This window comes from Atractosteus spatula, chromosome 3, assembly GCF_055471065.1.
Source record: "Atractosteus spatula isolate fAtrSpa1 chromosome 3, fAtrSpa1.hap1, whole genome shotgun sequence".
In the NCBI taxonomy this organism is placed as follows: domain Eukaryota; kingdom Metazoa; phylum Chordata; class Actinopteri; order Semionotiformes; family Lepisosteidae; genus Atractosteus; species Atractosteus spatula.
Window position 1 is genome coordinate 68,707,657 of NC_142708.1, and position 24,053 is coordinate 68,731,709.

Below are 24,053 nucleotides of genomic sequence, written 5' to 3' on the forward strand. Positions count from 1 at the left end.
TTCCTGTGTCCTGACTGTCATTTTTCCTGATCTCCAGAATATTGCGCTGCCGCGGTCGATTGAGAATAAGTGCACTGCCCTGTGGGATTGCTGTCTGGTCCGCCACTCACTGCTCCTAGTGCTGTGCCGCCCCCGACCTCTGACCCCTACAGCCCAGACAGCCTCAGTAGGTCTCCTGCTGTCACTGGCTTCCCTGTCCAGACACGGGTATATGCCTGCCAGCACAGCAGCTGGGGCAGGGTGGGCAATAGAGAGTCAGGGCTCCCCTGTCTACCGTGAGCGTACTGTTCCAATCACAAGATAGACGGGTCAGCCAACACACCACCACCAGAGGCTGCATGTGGAGCTGCGTAGAAGTGCTTTTAAAACAGGAGCAGGAGGCACCTGTTTACACAAAGGGTGGCGGGAGCGTGGAACAGGCTGCCCAGCCATGTTGCTGAAGCCGACACCCTGGTTCCTGGATGGGAGCTGGATGAGATCCAGGGTTCAATTAATGGTATTTAACAGACGTTCGGGTGGAAAGCCAATTCTATTCCTGTTTGTCAGCTTCCCTGCACATGAAAGCTCCTTGCCAGGACACGGAGCTGCCCGTCTTTTCTAGCGCCCCTCCCTGCACCCCAACATCTCTGCTGCAGCAGTTCCACCTGGCTCGTCCCTCAGGGGTGAGTGAAGATGTGACGGCACTGATCTCCGACCTGCGCTGTCCTGTCCTCGGTCAGGAGGGACAAAGCCAAAATGTTAATTGTTTCCTCTCTTTATATCCACCGGCCTGAGCTCCGGTTTGCGTGTATCTGTGAGAAATACAGAGACAGTACCGAACTCTTTGCGCAAACTAACCCCATTGCACCCCCTCTCGTGCAGCTGCCTCAGCCGTGTTCCCTTAAGGCATGAGCAGGAAGCAGGATCACTTCCAGCAGCTGGAGGAGAAGGGGAAAGAATTTCCGGCTGTTCTGGACTCCTGGGGCACTAAAAAAGAAATGTAATAAAAGCTGTAATTTCTGAGAGGACATAGGGATGGGAGGGGGATTGCACAAGTAGGAAACACATGGACCTGAGGTGAAAAGGTCCATACAGCTCCTCCGATCTGAAGCTCTAACAGCTGGGTGCCGTAGTGGTGGAGTTCAAGAGTTACTGCATGTCCAGCAGCTCTCCAGCTCGATTAAACACGGAGTGGCTGTGGGGCAGGCAGCTCACCCCCAGAGGAACTGCTTTCTGCAGTCACACAGAGACTCACACAGAGACTCACACATAGACATGTACACAGAGACACAACACAGACACAGAGACGCACAAACACGCACAGATAGAAATACGTTATCTCACAGACACACAGAGACACGCACGGGAAAAGACACGCACACACTTACACACATAGAGGCACAGACTCATGGAACAATATGTCTCTGTGAGAGACACAGAAGATCCATTCAGCTCTTCTGCTTCCTGAGGGGTGGGGGAGGACCACAGAGTGGGTGAATTAAAGACCGGAGTGAAAGAGTGCTGATCATCACAAAATGAAGAGCACCTCTTCCACTGACGGGGGGGGGGGGGACCTCCTCACGTCACTCGGGCAGCGTTTCTGAAGCCGAGCCCAGGACGCCCTGAGCACCACTCCCATCCCCTGATTGGCTAGTGGTGGTGGAGGGGGAGGGGCCTTGCTGGACTCTCAGGGCAGGTTTGCATGTTTCAAGGTGGCCAGTTGGGGGCAGTGTCCCCCCCCCTGACTGATCCAAATCCTGGATGGTAAGGAAAGTGGGGTGGAGCCGTTCTCACTTCCAAGGAAAACCACCACTATTCTTCTGGGTTAGCTGAAGCGGCCTGGGTAACATCCAAAAGGATACAGTAGCTATACCCATCTGGGATTCGAACCCGAGACCACAGCAGGTACTGCCTATGTTTCTGGGGCAGCAGCTGAAGGTGGTGCCTATATATTGTATGGGATACGGAATTAGGTCTTGTTACTTCATTGTGTGGCTTTAATATTGTACCACTTGTTGGCTTGGTGGGTTATTTGGTTTTGCAGCCTTCCTAGCAGTTATGCCCGTAACATTATTCAGCAAAAATAAACACCCAAGGCTCCGGCTCTCGGTAAGATATGGAAAAACTGAAGCGGAAAGTGAAATAGGTCGAAGGCGTCAAAGGGAGAATAACAGATTTGCTGGCGTCGGTCTAGCAAACTCGAATTTCCGGCGCAGAGAGAGAAAATAAATCTACTCCGTTTAATCTAGTTAGGGGAAAAAACGGAATTAGTTACAGCCAGTTAGCAGCCAGCTTTTGGACGTGCAAAAGATCAACAATATTTTGAGGTAGCCTCCTCAGAGAGGAGGAAGACAGCAGGGGGCTGAGGCGCGTCAGAGCTGGACAATTCGTGTGCTGAAAAAGCTGAACACGTCGGGCCGCAGACTGGGGTGTTCCAGCCATTTGGGGGGAGCGTGATCCCTCTCGGGCTCCGCGAGCGCTGCTGTAGTAAGTGTTCTCCTTACTGCTCGTGCCGTTTGCCCGGGTGGAAGACGACACTGTGGAAAGAAACGCTTTAGCGCGGGCTGGAGGTGTTGCACTCGGATTGGACACGGAAAGGGCTGCAAAACGTGAAACGCAACAGAAAGATTTGGGGATGTGGCGATTGAGGCAGATGTGCCGGGTGAATCGTTTAACCAATTCCGCGGCACAGACGAGGTTCGCTTCCAGGCTTACGAAGGCTGCGTTTCAGCTGGACGATTCCTTTGAAATTTACTAGAAATTGTACAGTCTGATATTCAAAGATGTTTCAGGCGAATCTGCCGCAAAGATGTCTGATTTGAAGCTCCGTGTATTTTGCAAGTTGCAACTTTTGAAAAGCCTGCCTGGTTCTGTTTAGATCGATGATGTCCTGGACGTTACTACAGGGCTACGGGACTGGCCACGAGGGGGCGCCAATAGAGGACAAAAGAGCGGTATTGTTAACTCCAAGCGTAACGTATTGAGACGGGGGAGGGCTGTCGCACAGCTGCACGGAGAGGCTATATTTAACACCCGCTGTTACTTCATTTAGGAGTCTGTGGGAGACTGTCTTTTTCTCCTTCCAACCCAAAGCAAACTCTTCCAAGGTGCGGTCCTGCCTATTATCAGGAGAAACGTCATCATCATCGTTGTTCTCTCCCAGAGATCTGGCTCCAAAAACACAGAAGCAGTCATCCCAGCACAAGAGATTGTGTGGCAGTTTGGAAAAAGCCTTAAGCCCTCACCTGTTGTGTTTCATTAGCTTATGCATATACAGTACGTGCTTGGCGTAGTGCTCCATACATGTGCATTATGTTACAGAAAATAGCTACATAAAAAACTTGGCAATCTGTCAACAGCGTATGATGTGTTCTCCAATGACTGTCTGCATCACAGAGCATCATTGAAACCTTAATTTTTTTTTTGCAGACCCTATTTGTTGTATTGTAACGCCCACCAGATTCGAGCAAGTCATAGCAGCAGCACCTGAAGAGCTGAAAGAACCTGTTCAATGAATCCCAGGTCAACAGTGCGCTGCCTGGTGATTGCTTTTTAAGAGCTGGGTTGGAATAAAAACGAGCACTGGCTCTACAGAACCAGGACTGGAGCTCTAGATGTGCACTACGCAGTCAGCTGTCCCATCGCCTCCCCAAGGGAGAAACGCGCGGCAATACTGTATTCTGTCCTGCTCCCGTTCCCAGAGAACTGCCTTTTCCAAAGACACAGTGAGGGTTAGAGTCAGATGTTCACGTGCGGGCTCCTGTGGAGTTCCAGCATATTCGAGTGCCTGGGACATTGTATAAAGTAACTTCCTGGAAAGGTATGTTTAACACACACACGTACACAACTCCACTCCAGGCTAGGGAGCCGATGGTGGGGGTGCTCAGCTCCACAAGCTACCTCTGGACAGGAGATGAGGAGCTGTATCTCCAGGTCATGGCTGTGACCTTCTTCCCAGTTTCAGGAGGGATCGGATGCAGTTCTGGTTTTCCAAGATGGGAGGGAGAGATCTCTTTCCCTATGCACGTTTTTATATATTAAATGTAATATTTTGATTTATCATTGTATGCTTTTAGGTGGGCAACCTAAGTGGACACCCTTCTCCAGGAAGATTGGCTACATAGATAATAATACAGCAGGTCAATTAAAAATACTTCAAATTCGGTTGAATTAAATCATTTTAAATACAGTAAAGCTGTTGGAGCGATAATAATGTCCAGCGAGCGATAAACAGCGTGTAGATAAAAAAAATGGTAGTAACAAATGAATTACATTGGGCAGTATATCAATATTCATCATAGTGTTGATTATAATACTAATGATAAAAACTAGGTACTCAAGAGTTCCCCGTTAGAGCACTGATAGCGCGAAGTCCTCGCCACCTCAGACGTCACGCTATTGACCTCCGCTGACACTATATCACAAGAACCCAGAATCCTCTGGGCTCGGGCTTTTGAATCCTGTAGACAGAACAGGGTATGTGTCAAGAGCCATTGACAGCCCTCAAGGAGAGATTGTTCTCGGTCGCCAAAGCGGAAAGTCGTGCAGAAAAGCCGACAGCGGCGAAATTATGTTGCCGCTGAACCGATTACATTCGTATTTTGTGTTTGATCTGTTTTTTCCCCCCATAAATGTTTAATATTAAATAGTAGGTTGTCTCTGACGTCATTATATGCACGTTGGTGCACGGCCACATTTTACCTGTAGTCGTTTTGTTTAAAAAAAAAACATTTAAAAATGTGAATACACGTATATGTGACCTTAACAGAAAGGCTTTGCGTTCATATCTTGAAATCATTTCTCCGCCCCAGTAAACTAGCCTAGCTGGCACAAGGGCTGCGGAAAAAGAGCGTCTCTTCAACACAGAAGATAATTGTTGTTAATTAGAAAGAACGTTGATTGACAGTCCTCGGGCGACGCTGTCCACACCGCGTTGCTAAATGAGGAACCGCCCAGTCACACCCGCCGCCCTGGCAGGGCGCGGGAGGATTTAGAGAGCAGAGCACGAGCAACGAGCTATTCCTCTCTGCAGTTCACAATGGAGAAGGCTGGATGTGGAGTGATTGTGTGGGTTTGGATCGCGCTGTTTATCGGATCGCTTGATATTTCTGTAGCTCAGGTTCAGAAGTGCCTGGTTAATGACAACGACAAGATAACGTGTGGTGATCCGGCTATCGGTAAAAGCGATTGTGAGGCTGAAAACTGCTGCTTTGATCCGTCCAGCCGAAATCGCTGTTACTATGGGAATGAAGGTGGGTTTTGGAATCTCTAGAGTCTTCTATGATGAGCTTAACGGGCTTCACCTACTTCATCTTGCTTTCCTCCAGTGACTGTCCAGTGCACCAGGGATGGCCAGTTTGTGGTGGTCGTGTCCAGGAATGCCACCAGCCCTCAGCTGAGCCTGGATTCAGTCAGCCTGCAGGGGGGCAGGAGTGCCCCCTGTGGTCCTGTTGGCACCACTTTGCCATGTTCCAGTTCCCAGTCAGTGCCTGTGGCACCAGCATGAAGGTGAGGGGCTTGATCCTTCAGCTGAGGATGTTGTTCCTGTGGTGATTCCTGACCTTGTTCATGTGTCCTTCCTCCAGATTGAAGGTGGTGCTGTGGTGTATGAGAACATGATGTCCTCAACCTTTGCTGTGATTAGGGGACCAAGGTGCTGCGGGATCCTCTGTATGTGGAGGTCCACATCTTGAACAGGACTGACCCCAACATTGTCCTGACCCTGGGGGACTGCTGGGCCACTTCCACTCCCAGTCCTCTCAGCCAGCCCAGCTGGAGCCTTCTGGTTGCTGGGTAACCTGACCCCTGTGGCTCCGACTGGCTCGTCTCTGTAGTGTCCCCTTGCGGAAGAGCTCACCCTCCCTGTTGCTGTCCTTGCAGGTGTCCCTACGGAGGTGACAACTACCAGACCACCTTGATCCCTGTGGGTGGCTCCTCAGGGCTGCCGTACCCAACGCACTACCAGCGCTTCATGGTTCAGATGTTCACTTTTGTGGATCCTGCCTCTCAGGTGCCTCTGATGGAGAAGGTAGGGAGCAGCTTGTGGGGAAGGAGGTGGTGGCTGGTCCTGGGCTGTGCAGTGACCCTTGCTCTGCTCTCTCCAGGTGTTCATCCACTGTAGTGCAGCAGTGTGCCAGCCGACTGCTACTGAGCGCTGTGTGCCCACCTGTGGCAGGAGGAGTGAGTTCTGTCGGGACGGGGCGGTTGTGTGCCAGTCAGCTGTGTGTATCCTTTCCTGATGCTGTTGTCCTGTCCTCTTGCAGGAAGAGCTGTTGCTCGCGTGGCAGAGGACTCCTCCAGAGAAACTGTGCTGGTGTCCAGTGGGGAAGTGATCCTGGTTGGATCTGAGCTTCCAGCTCTGGATCAGCTGGATTCCCATCCTGAAGGTGAGGGAGGGGGGTGGAGGCTGAGTGTCTGATCCTGTTCCCTGTGTCTGACCCCTCACTAAAGCTCTTCTCTCCACAGCACCCCGGTTCCTGAGCTATGGGCTGCCGGTAGTAGCTGCCTCCACTGTGCTTGTGGTCTCTTCTCTGGTTTTGGTGGCTGTGTGGAGATCTAGACCTCGCATCCAGAATACCAAGCTGAATCTGGAGTATGAATAAAGGCCTTGTTCTGAACTCCCTTGTGTACTGTTTTGGATGCTTCCCTCTTCCGTCAGCATGAAGTGCTGTAGTTCAGTGTCTATGTGAAGATGTCCCTGTAAGCCTCTTCAATGGCAGTGTTTTTCCATCTTTCATAGACAAGTACTTGCACTAGTTCTTGGCCAATGCTTTTTCTTGGAGGCTGTGGTCTTAATGATATTCCTTCAACGGGCCTGGGTTCTAATTGACTGCACTTTGGAAGACCAAAGTGGGGGGGCTCATCAGGGCTATAGGGCTCATAAACAATTCCTCTTTCATTCTCAGCCCCGTGCACAAGTTGACAAACTAGCTCCCACTCCCTTCTGAGTGAGTTCAGCCAATGCCCTCCTGTTCTACTTCTTTAGAACAACACACCAGGACCCAGCCAGCCAAACATTTCTAGTTTGATTACAATTAGTTTTTCCTTCAGCTACCTGTCAAAGCAAAAATTAAACCATGATTTAACTTGGGGACTAGTGCTGTGCATGAACAAAATGGTTGTAACTTTCACCCACTTCTCTACAGACTGAGTCCAATAAAAGTGGTGGAGATGAGCCAGTTCCTAGCATAACTGAACATGCAAACTCCCCCGGAATGTACACTAGTCAGGAGTCCAACCCAATAGACACTCTTCAGATCAGTCCAGCTCTCTAAATCGACTTCAAATGACAATGTGTGTGTGCTATCGTCAAGACTTAAAGTAAAGCCATTTACTCCAGTAGTCCCCACAACCAACATTTCCACTGGGACACAGCTGGGGGACAAAACACGTGTCGTCACTGCACACAGATCTGGAGAAGGAAATACTGTATCACTACGAGTTTGTCTTTTCACTAGAGGGACACATTCAATCCACGAAATATCTCATTTTCGGCAAATTCATTGAAATCATTTGTGCAAACCTTTCCTACATATCAACCGCCAAAAAGGAGAAACACTCCGACGAAAATAAACGAGGAAGTAGAGTTCGCTGATTTAGAAGGTTTTAGAAATACAATTTGTAAGGAATAACAGCAGGCATATCCTAATAAGACATTTAAGTAAGAAGTCAATAATGAGATCTTATGATGTACTGTATGTAAAGTGAGACGTTTTCGGACCAGGTCTTATCTTTTCTCACTAGTTCACCTCTGATCAGATCATTCTCAACATCTGGTGGTCAGCAGGCAAAAGCTCTAACAGGAAATATTAGATGTACGTACCACAAAATACAGCCAGCGTCCTAGGGTAACTGACCGGGGTAAAGTTAGCTTGAAGTTCGAAAACGGTTTTGGCACGCCTGTATCGCTTTCACGAAACCTCCTAGGGTTACGAAAACACTTGCTTTGTGTATAAAGTACATTGTGACTGTTTTAACAGCCTTCATATTGTCGTTTTTATCACTTTTTCTGACCACGCACGAATATTCTTTTGTCCATATGTTCGCAATGGAAGAACGCCTTCAAACCAAATGCATTTTAAAGACCACGACTTGTGGAAATTTCCACAGCCTCTACATCAAACTATCAGTGAGCTAATTATCTTTTTTGATAAAAAAAGTTTTTTGAAACTGCTCAATACGGCTTCGTGCGAAAAACCCGTATATCACCATAGGAAGCAGAGCAGCGCAGTCTCCAATTACCCAGACTGTAAGCACGGGAATAAAGTTTGGTTTGATTTCTGAAACCCTTTCTTTATGTCCTGTTTTCACTCAGGTAAGGGTCAACTATATTCACAATACCGACAGCAGAAAGATTCCAATATTCTTTACTCAGCAGCTTATTAAAAACAGCTCCCATGATTTTCAAACCGATTTTTGACACAGAAGACCGACACAGCTTTGCGTTCTGACTCTCTTTTTCTCGTGCTTCTATTTAATGTGGCACTATGCACTGGGATAGGGGAGTGCTGTTCACAAGCCAATAGCTCGGTGACCTAAGAGGTGTCGTGAAAACGCTACAGGCGTGCCAAAATCGTCTTCGAACTTCAAGCTAACTTTACCCCGGTGTTTAACCGTAAGTATTCACTGTAAACAATGACCCGTCTTTTCAGGAGAAATTAGTCTCCATGATCCTCCTTCACTTGAACTATAACGGCTTTTCCACGGGGTTGATTCAATATCCTGTCCTCCTGCGTGTGAGCGGACAGAGTTCGGGTCCTCGTGAAAATCTTCACTCTGCGGACCTGAACGTCATCACGCGTGAAAGTCTCGGTGGCTTTAAAAGGAAGGAGCTCGCGAACAGCAGGTATCGTGGTTTTGCGAGGTGTTTTCATTTCGAGATGGGGTTTTCTAGTGGTCTTTCCTTTCGGCTGTTGACCTTGCTGTTCCTCGCAGTTCTGTGTGACGCTGCGCAATGGCGCGCCCGCGCTAACGTCCAATCCGGCATCAGGCGCAAGGGGGTCGCCTTTCTGGACTCGCCTCTGCTGCCGCGGCAGCAGAAGCAGCAGGTTATCCGGGCTGTGTCGGCGCAGTGCGGGGAGAGTACGATCGTGGTGCAGGTCAAGACGGACCTGTTCGGCACCGGGCAGCTGATCGACGCCTCGGATCTCAGCCTGGGAGACTGTGCGGTCACCCGGCAGGACACCGCGGCGCAGCTCCTGATCTTCGAGGCTGAGCTGCAGGCGTGTCGCAGTGTGCTGACGGTAAGTGGTTCTGCGGTTGGGCAGCTTCGGGTTCTCGGCTGTTGGGTGACTGGATCTGTGATCTGTCTAGACCGTGGATGAGCAACTGGTGTACAGCTTCTCTCTCCACTACACCCCGAAGCCGGTGGCCAACACCCCCATAGTGAGAACGAATGGCGCTGTTGTGGGTATCGAGTGTCACTACATGAGGTGAGTCCTGGAGGAGCAGCAGGGCTGACTGCCTGGAGCTTGACTCCCTGCTGACACCTGCCTCCTGTCTGCTAGGCTCTACAATGTGAGCAGCAATGCCCTGAAGCCCACCTGGGTCCCCTACACCTCCACCAAGTCTGCTGAGGATCTGCTGGACTTCTCCCTGAGCCTCATGAGTGGTAGGTCTCCCCCTGAGACGAGTCACGGTGTAGTTGGGTCAATGGGATGTGTGCTTGAGATTGGGGTTCCCTTCTCATCCAGATGACTGGAGCTCCCGGAGGTCCTCCAATGTGTTCTACCTGGGGGACGTCCTGAACATCGAAGCCTCCGTCACCCAGGCCAACCACCAACCCCTGCGGCTCTTTGTGGACAGCTGTGTGGCCACCTTGGTCCCTGACCAGACCTCCACTCCCAGCTACTCCTTCATTGCGAACTATGGGTGGGTGTGACCTCGGGTGGCTTGAGCTAGTGAACACTGCCTGCCGTCTCTCCAGTTCTACACTGCCTTCTCTCCTTTCAGGTGCCTGACTGATGCCAAATCCACAGGCTCCAGCTCGCGGTTCATGCCAAGAACCCAGGACACCAAGCTGCAGATGAAGCTGGATGCCTTCAGGTTCTATCAGGATGCCAGGAGCTCAGTGAGTACTTGATCCTGATCCCTTCTGCTTTCATGGGTTTGTGCCGGTTGTGAGAACAGCATGTCCATTACAAGCCCAAGATGGAGGCCTGGGTGTAGCTTGATCCACTCGTGCTCTTGGCAGATCTACATCACCTGCCACCTGAAGGTGACTCCTGCTTCCCAGAGTGTGGACCCCCTGAACAAGGACTGCTACACTGAGGGCAGCAGGTCAGTGAGGAGGCAGGGAGCTGCTGTGTCCAGCTGGTGCTCAGTTGAGGGAGCTGCTCTGACCCTGTGTCCCTGCTGTAGGTGGAGATCAGTGGATGGGAGTGACCAGGTCTGCAGCTGCTGTGACTCCAGCTGTGTGCCTACTGTACGATCCAGGTATTGGGGTGGCAGGAGCAGGAGGGACCTGGCTTCTACAGGGGGTAAGGCACCCTTCCTCTGCCACTCATGGCATGGATCTCCTCAGGGTAGTGGGGGTCAAGAAGTGGTCTACAGCCAGGCTTGTCCTGCTCTTGTTGCAGCTCCTGAGTGGGGAGCTGATGCCACTGTTGGTCCCGTGCTTGTGCTGCAAGAGCAGGTTGCTGAGAGGCCAGTGGAGGCAGAAGGCCAGAGCTCCCAGCTAAGAGCAGAGGAGGACAAAGCCGCAGGTACTGGCAGGAGGTGCTGTCATGTCAGCTGGCCCCTCTCTGTGGCAGTGCCCACTTGCTGAGGCTCCTCTGTGCTTTCTTTCCAGGCCTGCCTGTGGAGGCTGTGATCCTGGCTGGTGTGGTGACTGCTGTGGGGCTGGTCTGTGCTGCTCTGCTGGGGACAGTCCTGCACAGGAGGAAGCAACACAAACCCATGAACTGACTTGATGTGAATGAGGAATAAACTGGTTTGCAAAGTGTCTCTTGTACGGAGCTGCTTCTTTCCTAAGGGGAGTTTTGGGGACTGGTGAAGTTGGGTGGGAATGCAGTACTGTCTAGGATTCCTGCTTCTGCACACTGAGGGTGGTCAGCTGCTCAAGCAAGCAGTTGGGTAGAAAGTGTCAGTTCGGTATTGCTTCTCCCAGACTGTAGCATAGCAACTGAAATCACTAGTAAAAATACCCTGGGAGTGACCGAGTCCAGTGTCTGCGTTCTTCCCGGGAAAAGCAGGGCTCTCTTCAGGAAACGGGAGCAGCCTGAGCCGTGACGTATCGGATCGTACAGGTTTTAAAACGGCGCCACAGGCAGGAGTTCTTTGATGTCGGCTGCCAGAACGAGAGCCCCTCCATGCCTTTAAGGCAATGGATGAATTTATCAACTCTCGCATCTCCGAAGGTCCCCTATTCCGCGAAGAGGAGAAACGGGCACCGCCAATACTTCGTTGGGAAAGCAGTATGTGAACTCGACGTAAAAGGCTTCAGCATATGTACCCAGCATCCTAAATCAAGCGTGTTGTACTTGCGCTGTACGTTAGTTGGACATAAATCCTATTTTAAAGATGAACAGGTTTATAGGCTTTTAAAACGGCCAAGGAAAAGATTACAGGATCTAAACACGTGCATTATTAGTCCACCACACCATGGCCTTTTCCCTATTGCCGTAATTAACGGTGCCCTTTAATGAAGTTTGGTCTTTTCCTCGACGTGTTTGTTTAAAGCGCAAAATGTCTGGGTTTTTCTTGCTCAACATAACGGTCCAAAAGGGGCCGTATCGCCGGCTTAACGGCAAAGGCCAATTTCCAGTGGCCGATGAGCAATACTGTGTTTAAAACAATCTGAAAGTACCGCTATTCTAAAGCGCCTCATAAAAGTGAATACAGACATTAATCGCGAACTAGACATGTGATGCTCCATGTGGACGGAATCGCTAAAACGATAAAGCCCTTTACATCCCTAAAACCAAAATGTGCTCCGTTCATTTGAAATTGATCATTTGAAGCTGCTGTCCACCACAGTAGTTTTTGAGTAGAACATTCGTTTATATTTTTGTTAGCTAAAATATTGTAATTGATCAAACGTGAACGCTAACGTAGTGTATTAACAGCACATATTTGTAAGCTAGACTTCTGCTCTTTCAGGGGGAAATTGCAAAACTTCGCTGGTTTCAGTGTTTAGGGAAAAACTGTAGAATACGAATGACACAAGGCAGAAAAACTCAACTGTACCGAACAGCTCGTCTGTCTCGGTCACAATCTCCGTAACTCACTAATTTGAACGTGCCAGCAAAACGTCTTTGGAGTGTAATGCTTCTGCCTCTGCGTGCTTGTTTTTCCAAGACAATGCAAGAGACTCCTCGTTTGGATGACTGTAAGAGCAGCTGTATGCCCCTTTTATTATTTACATCTGTACATGAATATCACTGCCAACGATGAAGCTAGTGTGCATTGGTATTTCTATCAGTTAAAAACTGAAAACCGGATTTTTTTTGGCATATAACCAGAAAGTGAACCAACCGAAAATATCCCAAACTGCACATCTCTGTTTATACCGCTCCTCTGTACCGTCAGTTCTTCTCTGAATCGGCTGATGGCACAGAGCGCTTAGAGACGGATGCAGCTCTTTACTCGATAAGAGGTCAAACACATCGTGTTGAGATATTAGTCTAAGCCTCGCGATAGCTCGTTCCAGTCGAACAGGACGCTCCGTGATGAATCAGCTGACTCGGGTGTCGCTCTGAGTGTCCGAAGTCCTCGTGCGCGCGCTACAGCCCTCCAATCGCCGCCCTCAGCCAATCAGGGCGCAGCGAGTATTTCAGGAGCTGAGCGCAGCTTGTCTGCAGTTCCTCGGCGAGTTTCACGATGGAGAAGTCAATGAGCAGAGGGAGGATGGGGTTGTACATTGTGTTGTTTTTGCTATCGTTGGATTGTTCTTTAGCTCAGGTTCAGAAGTGCCTGGTTAATGACAGTGACAAGATAGCATGTGGTGACTTGACTATCGGTAAAAGTGACTGTGAAGCTAAAAATTGCTGCTTTGATCCGTCCAGCCAAAATCGCTGTTACTATGGGAATGAAGGTGGGTTTTTGGATCTTGAGCGTCTTCTATGATGAGCTTAACGGGCTTGGTTTACCAGCTCTTGCTTTCCTCCAGTGACTGTCCAGTGCACCAGGGATGGCCAGTTTGTGGTGGTCGTGTCCAGGAATGCCACCAGCCCTCAGCTGAGCCTGGATTCAGTCAGCCTGCAGGGGGGCAGGAGTGCCCCCTGTGGCCCTGTTGGCACCACTGCTGGCTTTGCCATGTTCCAGTTCCCAGTCAGTGCCTGTGGCACCAGCATGAAGGTGAGGGGCTTGATCCTTCAGCTGAGGATGTTGTTCCTGTGGGGATTCCTGACCTTGTTCATGTGTCCTTCCTCCAGATTGAAGGTGGTGCCGTGGTGTATGAGAACATGATGTCCTCAACCTTTGCTGTGATTGGGGGACCTGCTGGCTCCATCACAAGGGACAGTTTCTACAAGTGAGTGAGCGGCTGCTGCTTCCCAGAGTGCTCTGGTCTTGCTGGATCCCATGACTGCCTGCTTCTCTCTCTCCAGGCTGTTCTTCCAGTGCAGGTATGCAGACGATGACCTTGTTCCAGTGCAGGCTGTGGTCTACACGGTCTCCCCGCCCCCTCCGGCAGTGTCTCCAGGACCTCTCCGTGTGGAGCTCAGGATTGCAAGAGGTAGCTGTCAGGCCTTGGGCTGTGTGAGCCGAGTGTGTGGGGCTCCTGCTGAACCCCGCTGCTGCTCTCGTCCTCAGGAGAGCTGTATGACTCCTACTACAGTGACCTGGACTACCCTGTGACCAAGGTGCTGCGGGATCCTGTGTATGTGGAGGTCCACATCTTGAACAGGACTGACCCCAACATTGTCCTGACCCTGGGGGACTGCTGGGCCACTTCCACTCCCAGTCCTCTCAGCCAGCCCAGCTGGAGCCTTCTGGTTGCTGGGTAACCTGACCCCTGTGGCTCCGACTGGCTTGTCTCTGTAGTGTCCCCTTGTGGAAGAGCTCACCCTCCCTGTTGCTGTCCTTGCAGGTGTCCCTACGGAGGTGACAACTACCAGACCACCTTGATCCCTGTGGGTGGCTCCTCAGGGCTGCCGTACCCAACGCACTACCAGCGCTTCATGATTCAGATGTTCACTTTTGTGGATCCTGCCTCTCAGGTGCCTCTGATGGAGAAGGTAGGGAGCAGCTTGTGGGGAAGGAGGTGGTGGCTGGTCCTGGGCTGTGCAGTGACCCTTGCTCTGCTCTCTCCAGGTGTTCATCCACTGTAGTGCAGCAGTGTGCCAGCCGACTGCTACTGAGCGCTGTGTGCCCACCTGTGGCAGGAGGAGTGAGTTCTGTCGGGACGGGGCGGTTGTGTGCCAGTCAGCTGTGTGTATCCTTTCCTGATGCTGTTGTCCTGTCCTCTTGCAGGAAGAGCTGTTGCTCGCGTGGCAGAGGACTCCTCCAGAGAAACTGTGCTGGTGTCCAGTGGGGAAGTGATCCTGGTTGGATCTGAGCTTCCAGCTCTGGATCAGCTGGATTCCCATCCTGAAGGTGAGGGAGGGGGGTGGAGGCTGAGTGTCTGATCCTGTTCCCTGTGTCTGACCCCTTACTAAAGCTCTTCTCTCCACAGCACCCCGGTTCCTGAGCTATGGGCTGCCGGTAGTAGCTGCCTCCACTGTGCTTGTGGTCTCTGTTCTGGTGCTGATGGCTGTGTGGAGATCTAGACCTCGGTTACAGATGGTCAAACTGTGATCTCGTGTAATAAAGAGGTTTTGTATGCAACTCCAGTCCCTGCTGTCTGTTAAGACTAACTTTCTTTTCCTAGTATCTAAAACCTAAAGCAGAGCTAGCAATTGTCTAAATGTAAAACCTAGTTATATGGAGGGGGTGGGATGCCTTTCTCCTGCTCCAGTTGCATGTGGCTCACGGGTGGACCTGGTACAAGTAATCTGGGTTTCCCCTAATGCTTTGTGTGAAGCTTGATCAGTTCAAACTGTTGCATCCTGTTTTCCTTGTAGGGTGATGTTCTGAGTGAGGTCTTTTAAGTCAAGTTCCTGTTTGTCATTACACTCATACAGGTATATGGTATTATCAAATGCTATTTAGCTATCTCTCGGACGATAAGTAGTACAAAGAAAAACAACACTACAATTGTATAACAAAAAGACGGAGACAACAGGCAGTGTGCAAAACAACAAAAAGGTAATAGATAATTTGCATCAACAGAATGAAATTATAGGGAGTGAGCTTTTTGACATGTAAGGCAGAGGTAGATTTCAATGTGTGTTTGAGTCTTTGGTAAGAAAGAAGGCACTGTGAGGTTCAGATCATAGGTGAGAGAGGCTGGGAGTTTGATAGTTCGGGGGTAAAAACTGTCTCTGAGGTTGGTAGTCTGGGACCGAATGCTGCGGTACCGTTTTCCAGATGGTAGAGGGTCATACAGTCTGTAGCTGGGGTGTGTGGGGTCTTTGATGCTAAGAGCTTTCCTCAAGCATTGTCCGTTATAAATGTCCTGTATAGATGGGAGGGCAACCCCAGTGATGGAATGTTTTCACCACCCGCTGTAGGGCTTTGCGGTCAGCAGTACTGCAGTTGCCATACCACACTGTGATGCAGCCTGTCGGTGTGCTTTCTGTACTGCATCTGTAAATGTTAGTGAGGATCTGGGGACATATCTTAGCCTTCTTCCTCCATCTTAGGAGGTACAGGTGCCGTTGTGCTTTCTTGATCAGACAGGTGGTGTTGAGAGACCATGTGAGGTCCTCGGTGATATGGACGACAAGGAATTGAAAGTTACTGACCCTTTCCACTATAGTCCCGTTGCTGTGGATAGGGGCATGTCCGTTTTGCAGTTTCCTGAAAGCAATGATCGGCTCCTCGGATTTGCTGACATTGAGGGTGAGGTTGTTGTCCTCACACCACGTTGTAAGGAGATTGACCTTGTTGTAATGGAAAGAATAAGGTTCTGGATCCCGAGATGGAGTCAAACGGATGACTTTATTGCATGCAAGGAACAATAAAGCTGAAATCTTGTTTCCCGCAAGAAATGACAAAACGGAAGTGTTGTTCAAAGTGCCGGTACAAACTTTAGGCTTATATAGTCCTTCCTTGCTTCTCTGATTCGTCATTCGTTATTATGGTAAAGGGGGGAGGTCACGTGTTTGACCAGTTTACAGCTTTTTGGCCAAATGGTCAGGGATTAGTCTCCAGGGGTTCCCTAGCTCGCATCTGGAATCCTTATCAGTTAACCCCCTTCCTGCCATAAACTCCAGCCTTAGAAGTCTAATCTTCATGCAGAAAGGACTTAAAATTAACCCCATCTTCACATCTTACTTTAACCTCCTCTCTGTAGGCCCTCTCATCATTGTCATCAGACCTACAACTGTGGTGTCATCGGCAAACTTGATGATGGGGTTGGTGTTATGTTTGGCCTTACAGTCGTGGGTGTAGAGGGAGTAGAGTAATGGACTAAGCACACACCCCTGGGGGCCCCCAGTGTTCAGGGTTAGTGTGCCGGAGGTGTGGTTTCCAAGCCTGACAGCCTGAGGTCTGCCTGTCAGAAAGTCCCAAATCCAGTTGCAGAGGGTGGTGTTGAGACCCAGTGCACTGAGTTTCTTGACTAGCTTCTCTGGAATGATAGTGTTAAAAGCTGAGCTGAAGTCGATGAATAGTCTTGCGTATGTGTTCTTTTTGTCCAGATGGGATAGGGCAGTGTGTATGGCAGTGAAGATTGCGTCATCTGTGGATCTTTTGAGCTGGTAGGCAAACGGGTACGGGTCCAGTGTGTTTGGAATGGTGTCCTTAATGTGCTTCATGACCAGCCTCTCAAAGCACTTCATGATGACAGATGTTAGTGCCACTGGTCGGTAGTCATTAAGACAAGTCACTGTGGTTTTCTTTGGTATTGGGATGATGGTGGATGTCTTGAAGCAGGTGGGGACTATGGCTTGGGCCAGAGACATGTTGAAAATGTCTGTGAATACACCCGCCAGTTGATTGGTGCAGGCTCTGAGGATGCGACTGGGTCCTTTTTAGCAGAGATCTCCTCACCTCATCTGCAGATAGTGAGAGCAGCTGGTCAGCTGCGGAGGGTGCAGCTCTGTTGACTGGTTCTGTGTTGGCTTCAAACCGAGCATAGAAGGTGTTGAGCTCGTTAGGCAGGGAGGCATCATGGGCAGGTGCACAGATGTTCTTCCTCTTGTAGTCTGTGAGGGCCTGTATACCTTGCCACATGCGCCTTGGGCCATTAGTGGTGAAGTGTTTCTCTAATTCCTGTTTGAGCGTGTTTTTTGCATGTTTAATACCATTGTTTAGATTGATCCTGGCTGCCTTAGTTCTGATTTATTGCTCGATTAAGCTTCATTTCTCATCCAATATCTGAAAGACAACCTGTGTGTAAGCCCAAGGTTAATTCTGTGCATTTCACACTTGGATACAACTGCCTTCCCTTCATAGGATCTTCCTGGGCTCTATGCGGACTCCAATTTCAGGGGCAGTGGGACAGTAACCATTCTAACACCTAGGTAGATAATTCAATGTTTACTTGCACACTCCTCTGTTTAACCATTTTGTAATCAAAATGCCTGTATTTCCTTGCTACTGAAATGTATCAACATTGACAGGTGCATACATAGGAGTATCTGGTTCTTGTCAAACTGTAGCTTGCTGGGGTGTGCTTGGGCTCTCTTCTCGAGTTCCATCTGGACTACACCCCTGCTCCCAGCTGTATTGTTTTGCCTGTCTGGTATTACTGGTTGTCCAATAGACAACAGGTTTATCAATTTGTAACGAGTTGTCTGTTTAGTGCCTGCTCACAAATTGAGTCACAAGTGTGGCAGTCTTGTAGTGAATTACTACTGGCAGTAGTGATAGCCAGAAGTGGGCTGCTGTCTAATTAACCGGTTGGCTTTTCATACTGAGAAAGTGGACCTAGATTAATGCCACCTGCTACAACAATTCAGGACTCAGATTAGTTCCCTCACTCCATCACCTTAAACCAGTGGTTCTCAAAGTTCTTTGACCAAGTACCACCCCTCATCAAACCAAAGCATCCAGCTACCCCCCATGAGTCATTTCCTCATAGGAATCACAAATCTCAAAGACCAACATGAGCGCGTGTGCACATGCGTGTATAATATAAACAGCACTGGGCACTTACCGTTTCAGTGAGAGGGGTGAGCCTTGATACAATTCACAACAGTCGAACAGATCTTAAATCCTCAGGCAGTTTGACTGCCAAGGCCTCGTGGTAAATGCTGCAGTGCGTCCACTTCATATCTGGAGCAATGTCTCTAATTCGTGCAACTCCACCGCTGTGTCTGCCTGTTATCGCTCTAGCGCCGTCTGTGCAAACTCTGATGCATTTTTTCCAGTCGATGCCATTCTCTTTGATAAATTCATTCAGAACTGAAATATTTACTCTCCTATAGTTCTTGTTGGTAGTAGCTTATAGAACAGAAAGTGCTCATGGGCTGTGCCCTCAAACTCATGCCTATCATGAACTAGCAAATTGGCCAAACCAACGACATCTACAGAGTCCTCTAATTGCGGTGAAAAGCATCTGCTCCTTTTGACGTGCTCCATCAGCGTACTTTTGACATCCGCCATATCAAGAATTCTACGAGTGACTGTGTCATTTGAAAGAGGCAGCTTTTTCTCCACATGTAATACGTGTCCGCTCCTTTGCCAACGATAAACAAAGGTTCTTCACAAATAATGTGGGGCTTACCTGCCTGAGCACTCCGCAAGCTTGCGTTTTCCCCGTTTCCATTTCAGAACTTAAAAGAAGTTATGTATTTTTCTCAAATAAACCTAGAAGTGTCCTTAAGTATTTTTCTGCTGCCTATCACGCTTTCCTGTGCTCACAAGCCTGGCAGTGTTCCAAAATCACGCACATTCTCCTCTCTCCCTGTTTGCTGGTCATATAATTTTTAAATACAATTGCCTGAAATTCAGACCAGCCCCCCTATTTAATGTTTTACCACAAGGGCAAAGTTTAAGGCTGTCAGCGCATCGTGTCTCATCTCATTTTGTAAAAACAAAATGCCTGTGCTGAATGCTGGGGGCACGAATTTCTGTGCATCACTTCCAACAATGATCATTGTTGGTGGTATCGGAAATTCATTGTTTCATCGGACTATTTACAAAAAACAAGCACTTCCTTCCAATATTTACTACAATAGACTGGTGTCCCATCCTGGGTGTACCCCACTCTGGGCCTCGATGGATTATCTATGGATGGATTAGACAATTCCTATTACACTACAGATGTAGCTTTTGTGTGTAAAATACAGGTTTAAGCAAGTAAAGTTGGAGATTCACAGATCAGTTTGACAAGAAAAGCTGCGTTTACCCAGCTGTCCAAACACAGAGCCCAACAGAGAGTGGAGACCAGCCGGTTCCTAACCCAACACACAATGGACCATCAGATGTGGGGGGGGGGAGTAGCTAGTTCGGCTGGTTCACCGTGACAGCACGTACAGTATTTGGACGGTGGGGTGAAAATGGAGAGCTTGCAAACTCCCCCAGAAGAAAGCCCACCACGAATCGAACCCAGGACCCCAGAGCTGCAACAAAGCCATGCTAACAGAGAAGCATGCGTGCAGCCCGTTTTTAATCCGTTGCAAACGATCAAGCGCGGCTGCTAATGGAAAGAGCAGCAACGCCAGGCGCCTGTTTCGCTCCTGGATCGGAAGGTGTGAGAACAGTTGTCTGCGCTCCGCGCGCGTCCGACATTTTCGCTGGGACAAAGCGTGTCTGCACTGCACGCAGATCCGGAGAAGGAAATATCACGTCGAGTTTCTCCCTTTTCACCACAGGGACATAGTTAAAACACGAAAGATGTCGTTTTAGGCTTTTAATTCTTGAAATCGTTCACCCAGCGCTTTTCCTCCAAATTGACCGGCGAAGCAGAAGAACATTCGAACGAAAACAAAGAAGGAGTTTTATCATTTACAAGACTGTAACTATACAACGGTCATTTTGGCAGAAGGAGACATTCACAGTTTTAATTCAATAATAATCTTATAGTCGATGTGAATTCAGACGTGTCGGGACTAGCGCTTATCTTATTCATTTTTTACATCTTGCCAGTAGCAACAGCTGTAACAGGAAATTTTAGATACCGTGACCGCAAAATATAGCGAAGATCCTAGTTTCTAATATTCATTGTAAACAATCAGCAGTCTACTCAGGAGAAATTAGTCTTCACTATTGGCAATAGACACTCTTCAGATCAGTCCACCTCTCTAAATCGACTTCAAATGACAATGTGTGTGTGCTATCGTCAAGACTTAAAGTAAAGCCATTCGTGTTTTCAACTGTAGAAGACTGACTCCAGCAGTCCCCACAACCAACATTTCCACTGGGACACAGCTGGGGGACAAAACACGTGTCGTCACTGCACACAGATCTGGAGAAGGAAATACTGTATCACTACGAGTTTGTCTTTTCACTAGAGGGACACATTCAATCCACGAAATATCTCATTTTCGGCAAATTCATTGAAATCATTTGTGCAAACCTTTCCTACATATCAACCGCCACAAAGGAGAAACACTCCGACGAAAATAAACGAGGAAGTAGAGTTCGCTGATTTAGAAGGTTTTAGAAATACGATTTGTAAGGAATAACAGCAGGCATATCCTAATAAGACATTTAAGTAAGAAGTCAATAATGAGATCTTATGATGTACTGTATGTAAAGTGAGACGTTTTCGGACCAGGTCTTATCTTTTCTCACTAGTTCACCTCTGATCAGATCATTCTCAACATCTGGTGGTCAGCAGGCAAAAGCTCTAACAGGAAATATTAGATGTACGTACCACAAAATACAGCCAGCGTCCTAGGGTAACTGACCGGGGTAAAGTTAGCTTGAAGTTCGAAAACGGTTTTGGCACGCCTGTATCGCTTTCACGAAACCTCCTAGGGTTACGAAAACACTTGCTTTGTGTATAAAGTACATTGTGACTGTTTTAACAGCCTTCATATTGTCGTTTTTATCACTTTTTCTGACCACGCACGAATATTCTTTTGTCCATATCTTCGCAATGGAAGCACAGAACGCCTTCAAACCAAATGCATTTTAAAGAGCACGACTTGTGGAAATTTCCACAGCCTCTACATCAAACTATCAGTGAGCTAATGATCTTTTTTGATAAAAAAGTTTTTTGAAACTGCTCAATACGGCTTCGTGCGAAAAACCCGTATATCACCATAGGAAGCAGAGCAGCGCAGTCTCCAATTACCCAGACTGTAAGCACGGGAATAAAGTTTGGTTTGATTTCTGAAACCCTTTCTTTATGTCCTGTTTTCACTCAGGTAAGGGTCAACTATATTCACAATACCGACAGCAGAAAGATTCCAATATTCTTTACTCAGCAGCTTATTAAAAACAGCTCCCATGATTTTCAAACCGATTTTTGACACAGAAGACCGACACAGCTTTGCGTTCTGACTCTCTTTTTCTCGTGCTTCTATTTAATGTGGCACTATGCACTGGGATAGGGGAGTGCTGTTCACAAGCCAATAGCTCGGTGACCTAAGAGGTGTCGTGAAAACGCTACAGGCGTGCCAAAATCGTCTTCGAACTTCAAGCTAACTTTACCCCGGTGTTTAACCGTAAGTATTCACTGTAAACAATGACCCGTCTTTTCAGGAGAAATTAGTCTCCATGATCCTCCTTCACTTGAACTATAACGGCTTTTCCACGGGGTTGATTCAATATCCTGTCCTCCTGCGTGTGAGCGGACAGAGTTCGGGTCCTCGTGAAAATCTTCACTCTGCGAACCTGAACGTCATCACGTGCGAAAGTCTCGGTGGCTTTAAAAGGAAGGAGCTCGCAAACAGCAGGTATCGTGGTTTTGCGAGGTGTTTTCATTTCGAGATGGGGTTTTCTAGTGGTCTTTCCTTTCGGCTGTTGACCTTGCTGTTCCTCGCAGTTCTGTGTGACGCTGCGCAATGGCGCGCCCGCGCTAACGTCCAATCCGGCATCAGGCGCAAGGGGGTCGCCTTTCTGGACTCGCCTCTGCTGCCGCGGCAGCAGAAGCAGCAGGTTATCCGGGCTGTGTCGGCGCAGTGCGGGGAGAGTACGATCGTGGTGCAGGTCAAGACGGACCTGTTCGGCACGGGGCAGCTGATCAACGCCTCGGATCTCAGCCTGGGAGACTGTGCGGTCACCCGGCAGGACACCGCGGCGCAGCTCCTGATCTTCGAGGCTGAGCTGCAGGCGTGTCGCAGTGTGCTGACGGTAAGTGGTTCTGCGGTTGGGCTGCTTTTGGTTCTCGGCTGTTGGGTGACTGGATCTGTGATCTGTCTAGACCGTGGATGAGCAACTGGTGTACGGCTTCTCTCTCCACTACACCCCGAAGCCGGTGGCCAACACCCCCATAGTGAGAACGAATGGCGCTGTTGTGGGTATCGAGTGTCACTACATGAGGTGAGTCCTGGAGGAGCAGCAGGGCTGACTGCCTGGAGCTTGACTCCCTGCTGACACCTGCCTCCTGTCTGCTAGGCTCTACAATGTGAGCAGCAATGCCCTGAAGCCCACCTGGGTCCCCTACACCTCCACCAAGTCTGCTGAGGATCTGCTGGACTTCTCCCTGAGCCTCATGAGTGGTAGGTCTCCCCCTGAGACGAGTCACGGTGTAGTTGGGTCAATGGGATGTGTGCTTGAGATTGGGGTTCCCTTCTCATCCAGATGACTGGAGCTCCCGGAGGTCCTCCAATGTGTTCTACCTGGGGGACGTCCTGAACATCGAAGCCTCCGTCACCCAGGCCAACCACCAACCCCTGCGGCTCTTTGTGGACAGCTGTGTGGCCACCTTGGTCCCTGACCAGACCTCCACTCCCAGCTACTCCTTCATTGCGAACTATGGGTGGGTGTGACCTCGGGTGGCTTGAGCTAGTGAACACTGCCTGCCGTCTCTCCAGTTCTACACTGCCTTCTCTCCTTTCAGGTGCCTGACTGATGCCAAATCCACAGGCTCCAGCTCGCGGTTCATGCCAAGAACCCAGGACACCAAGCTGCAGATGAAGCTGGATGCCTTCAGGTTCTATCAGGATGCCAGGAGCTCAGTGAGTACTTGATCCTGATCCCTTCTGCTTTCATGGGTTTGTGCCGGTTGTGAGAACAGCATGTCCATTACAAGCCCAAGATGGAGGCCTGGGTGTAGCTTGATCCACTCGTGCTCTTGGCAGATCTACATCACCTGCCACCTGAAGGTGACTCCTGCTTCCCAGAGTGTGGACCCCCTGAACAAGGACTGCTACACTGAGGGCAGCAGGTCAGTGAGGAGGCAGGGAGCTGCTGTGTCCAGCTGGTGCTCAGTTGAGGGAGCTGCTCTGACCCTGTGTCCCTGCTGTAGGTGGAGATCAGTGGATGGGAGTGACCAGGTCTGCAGCTGCTGTGACTCCAGCTGTGTGCCTACTGTACGATCCAGGTATTGGGGTGGCAGGAGCAGGAGGGACCTGGCTTCTACAGGGGGTAAGGCACCCTTCCTCTGCCACTCATGGCATGGATCTCCTCAGGGTAGTGGGGGTCAAGAAGTGGTCTACAGCCAGGCTTGTCCTGCTCTTGTTGCAGCTCCTGAGTGGGGAGCTGATGCCACTGTTGGTCCCGTGCTTGTGCTGCAAGAGCAGGTTGCTGAGAGGCCAGTGGAGGCAGAAGGCCAGAGCTCCCAGCTAAGAGCAGAGGAGGACAAAGCCGCAGGTACTGGCAGGAGGTGCTGTCATGTCAGCTGGCCCCTCTCTGTGGCAGTGCCCACTTGCTGAGGCTCCTCTGTGCTTTCTTTCCAGGCCTGCCTGTGGAGGCTGTGATCCTGGCTGGTGTGGTGACTGCTGTGGGGCTGGTCTGTGCTGCTCTGCTGGGGACAGTCCTGCACAGGAGGAAGCAACACAAACCCATGAACTGACTTGATGTGAATGAGGAATAAACTGGTTTGCAAAGTGTCTCTTGTACGGAGCTGCTTCTTTCCTAAGGGGAGTTTTGGGGACTGGTGAAGTTGGGTGGGAATGCAGTACTGTCTAGGATTCCTGCTTCTGCACACTGAGGGTGGTCAGCTGCTCAAGCAAGCAGTTGGGTAGAAAGTGTCA

General features: G+C 49.6%; 3 protein-coding genes across 3 annotated transcripts; all 3 read left to right on the plus strand.

Moving 5' to 3' along the window:
- Window positions 1-8,858: 8,858 nt before the first annotated feature.
- LOC148838421 (zona pellucida sperm-binding protein 3-like) lies at window positions 8,859-10,884 on the plus strand. Its single transcript, XM_088911351.1, has 9 exons — window positions 8,859-9,221; window positions 9,292-9,410; window positions 9,486-9,589; window positions 9,672-9,849; window positions 9,931-10,048; window positions 10,172-10,257; window positions 10,339-10,457; window positions 10,557-10,682; window positions 10,769-10,884. Exons 1-9 carry the CDS (start codon window positions 8,859-8,861, stop codon window positions 10,882-10,884), a joined length of 1,329 nt encoding a protein of 442 aa, XP_088767477.1.
- Window positions 10,885-12,798: 1,914 nt separating this feature from the next.
- Window positions 12,799-14,715, plus strand: LOC148838422 (zona pellucida sperm-binding protein 4-like). Its single transcript, XM_088911343.1, has 9 exons — window positions 12,799-13,012; window positions 13,088-13,275; window positions 13,353-13,450; window positions 13,527-13,654; window positions 13,732-13,921; window positions 14,009-14,156; window positions 14,233-14,308; window positions 14,392-14,514; window positions 14,579-14,715. Exons 1-9 carry the CDS (start codon window positions 12,799-12,801, stop codon window positions 14,713-14,715), a joined length of 1,302 nt encoding a protein of 433 aa, XP_088767469.1.
- A 7,131-nt stretch (window positions 14,716-21,846) lies between these two features.
- LOC148838423 (zona pellucida sperm-binding protein 3-like) lies at window positions 21,847-23,872 on the plus strand. Its single transcript, XM_088911468.1, has 9 exons — window positions 21,847-22,209; window positions 22,280-22,398; window positions 22,474-22,577; window positions 22,660-22,837; window positions 22,919-23,036; window positions 23,160-23,245; window positions 23,327-23,445; window positions 23,545-23,670; window positions 23,757-23,872. Exons 1-9 carry the CDS (start codon window positions 21,847-21,849, stop codon window positions 23,870-23,872), a joined length of 1,329 nt encoding a protein of 442 aa, XP_088767594.1.
- The last annotated feature ends 181 nt before the right edge of the window (window positions 23,873-24,053 follow it).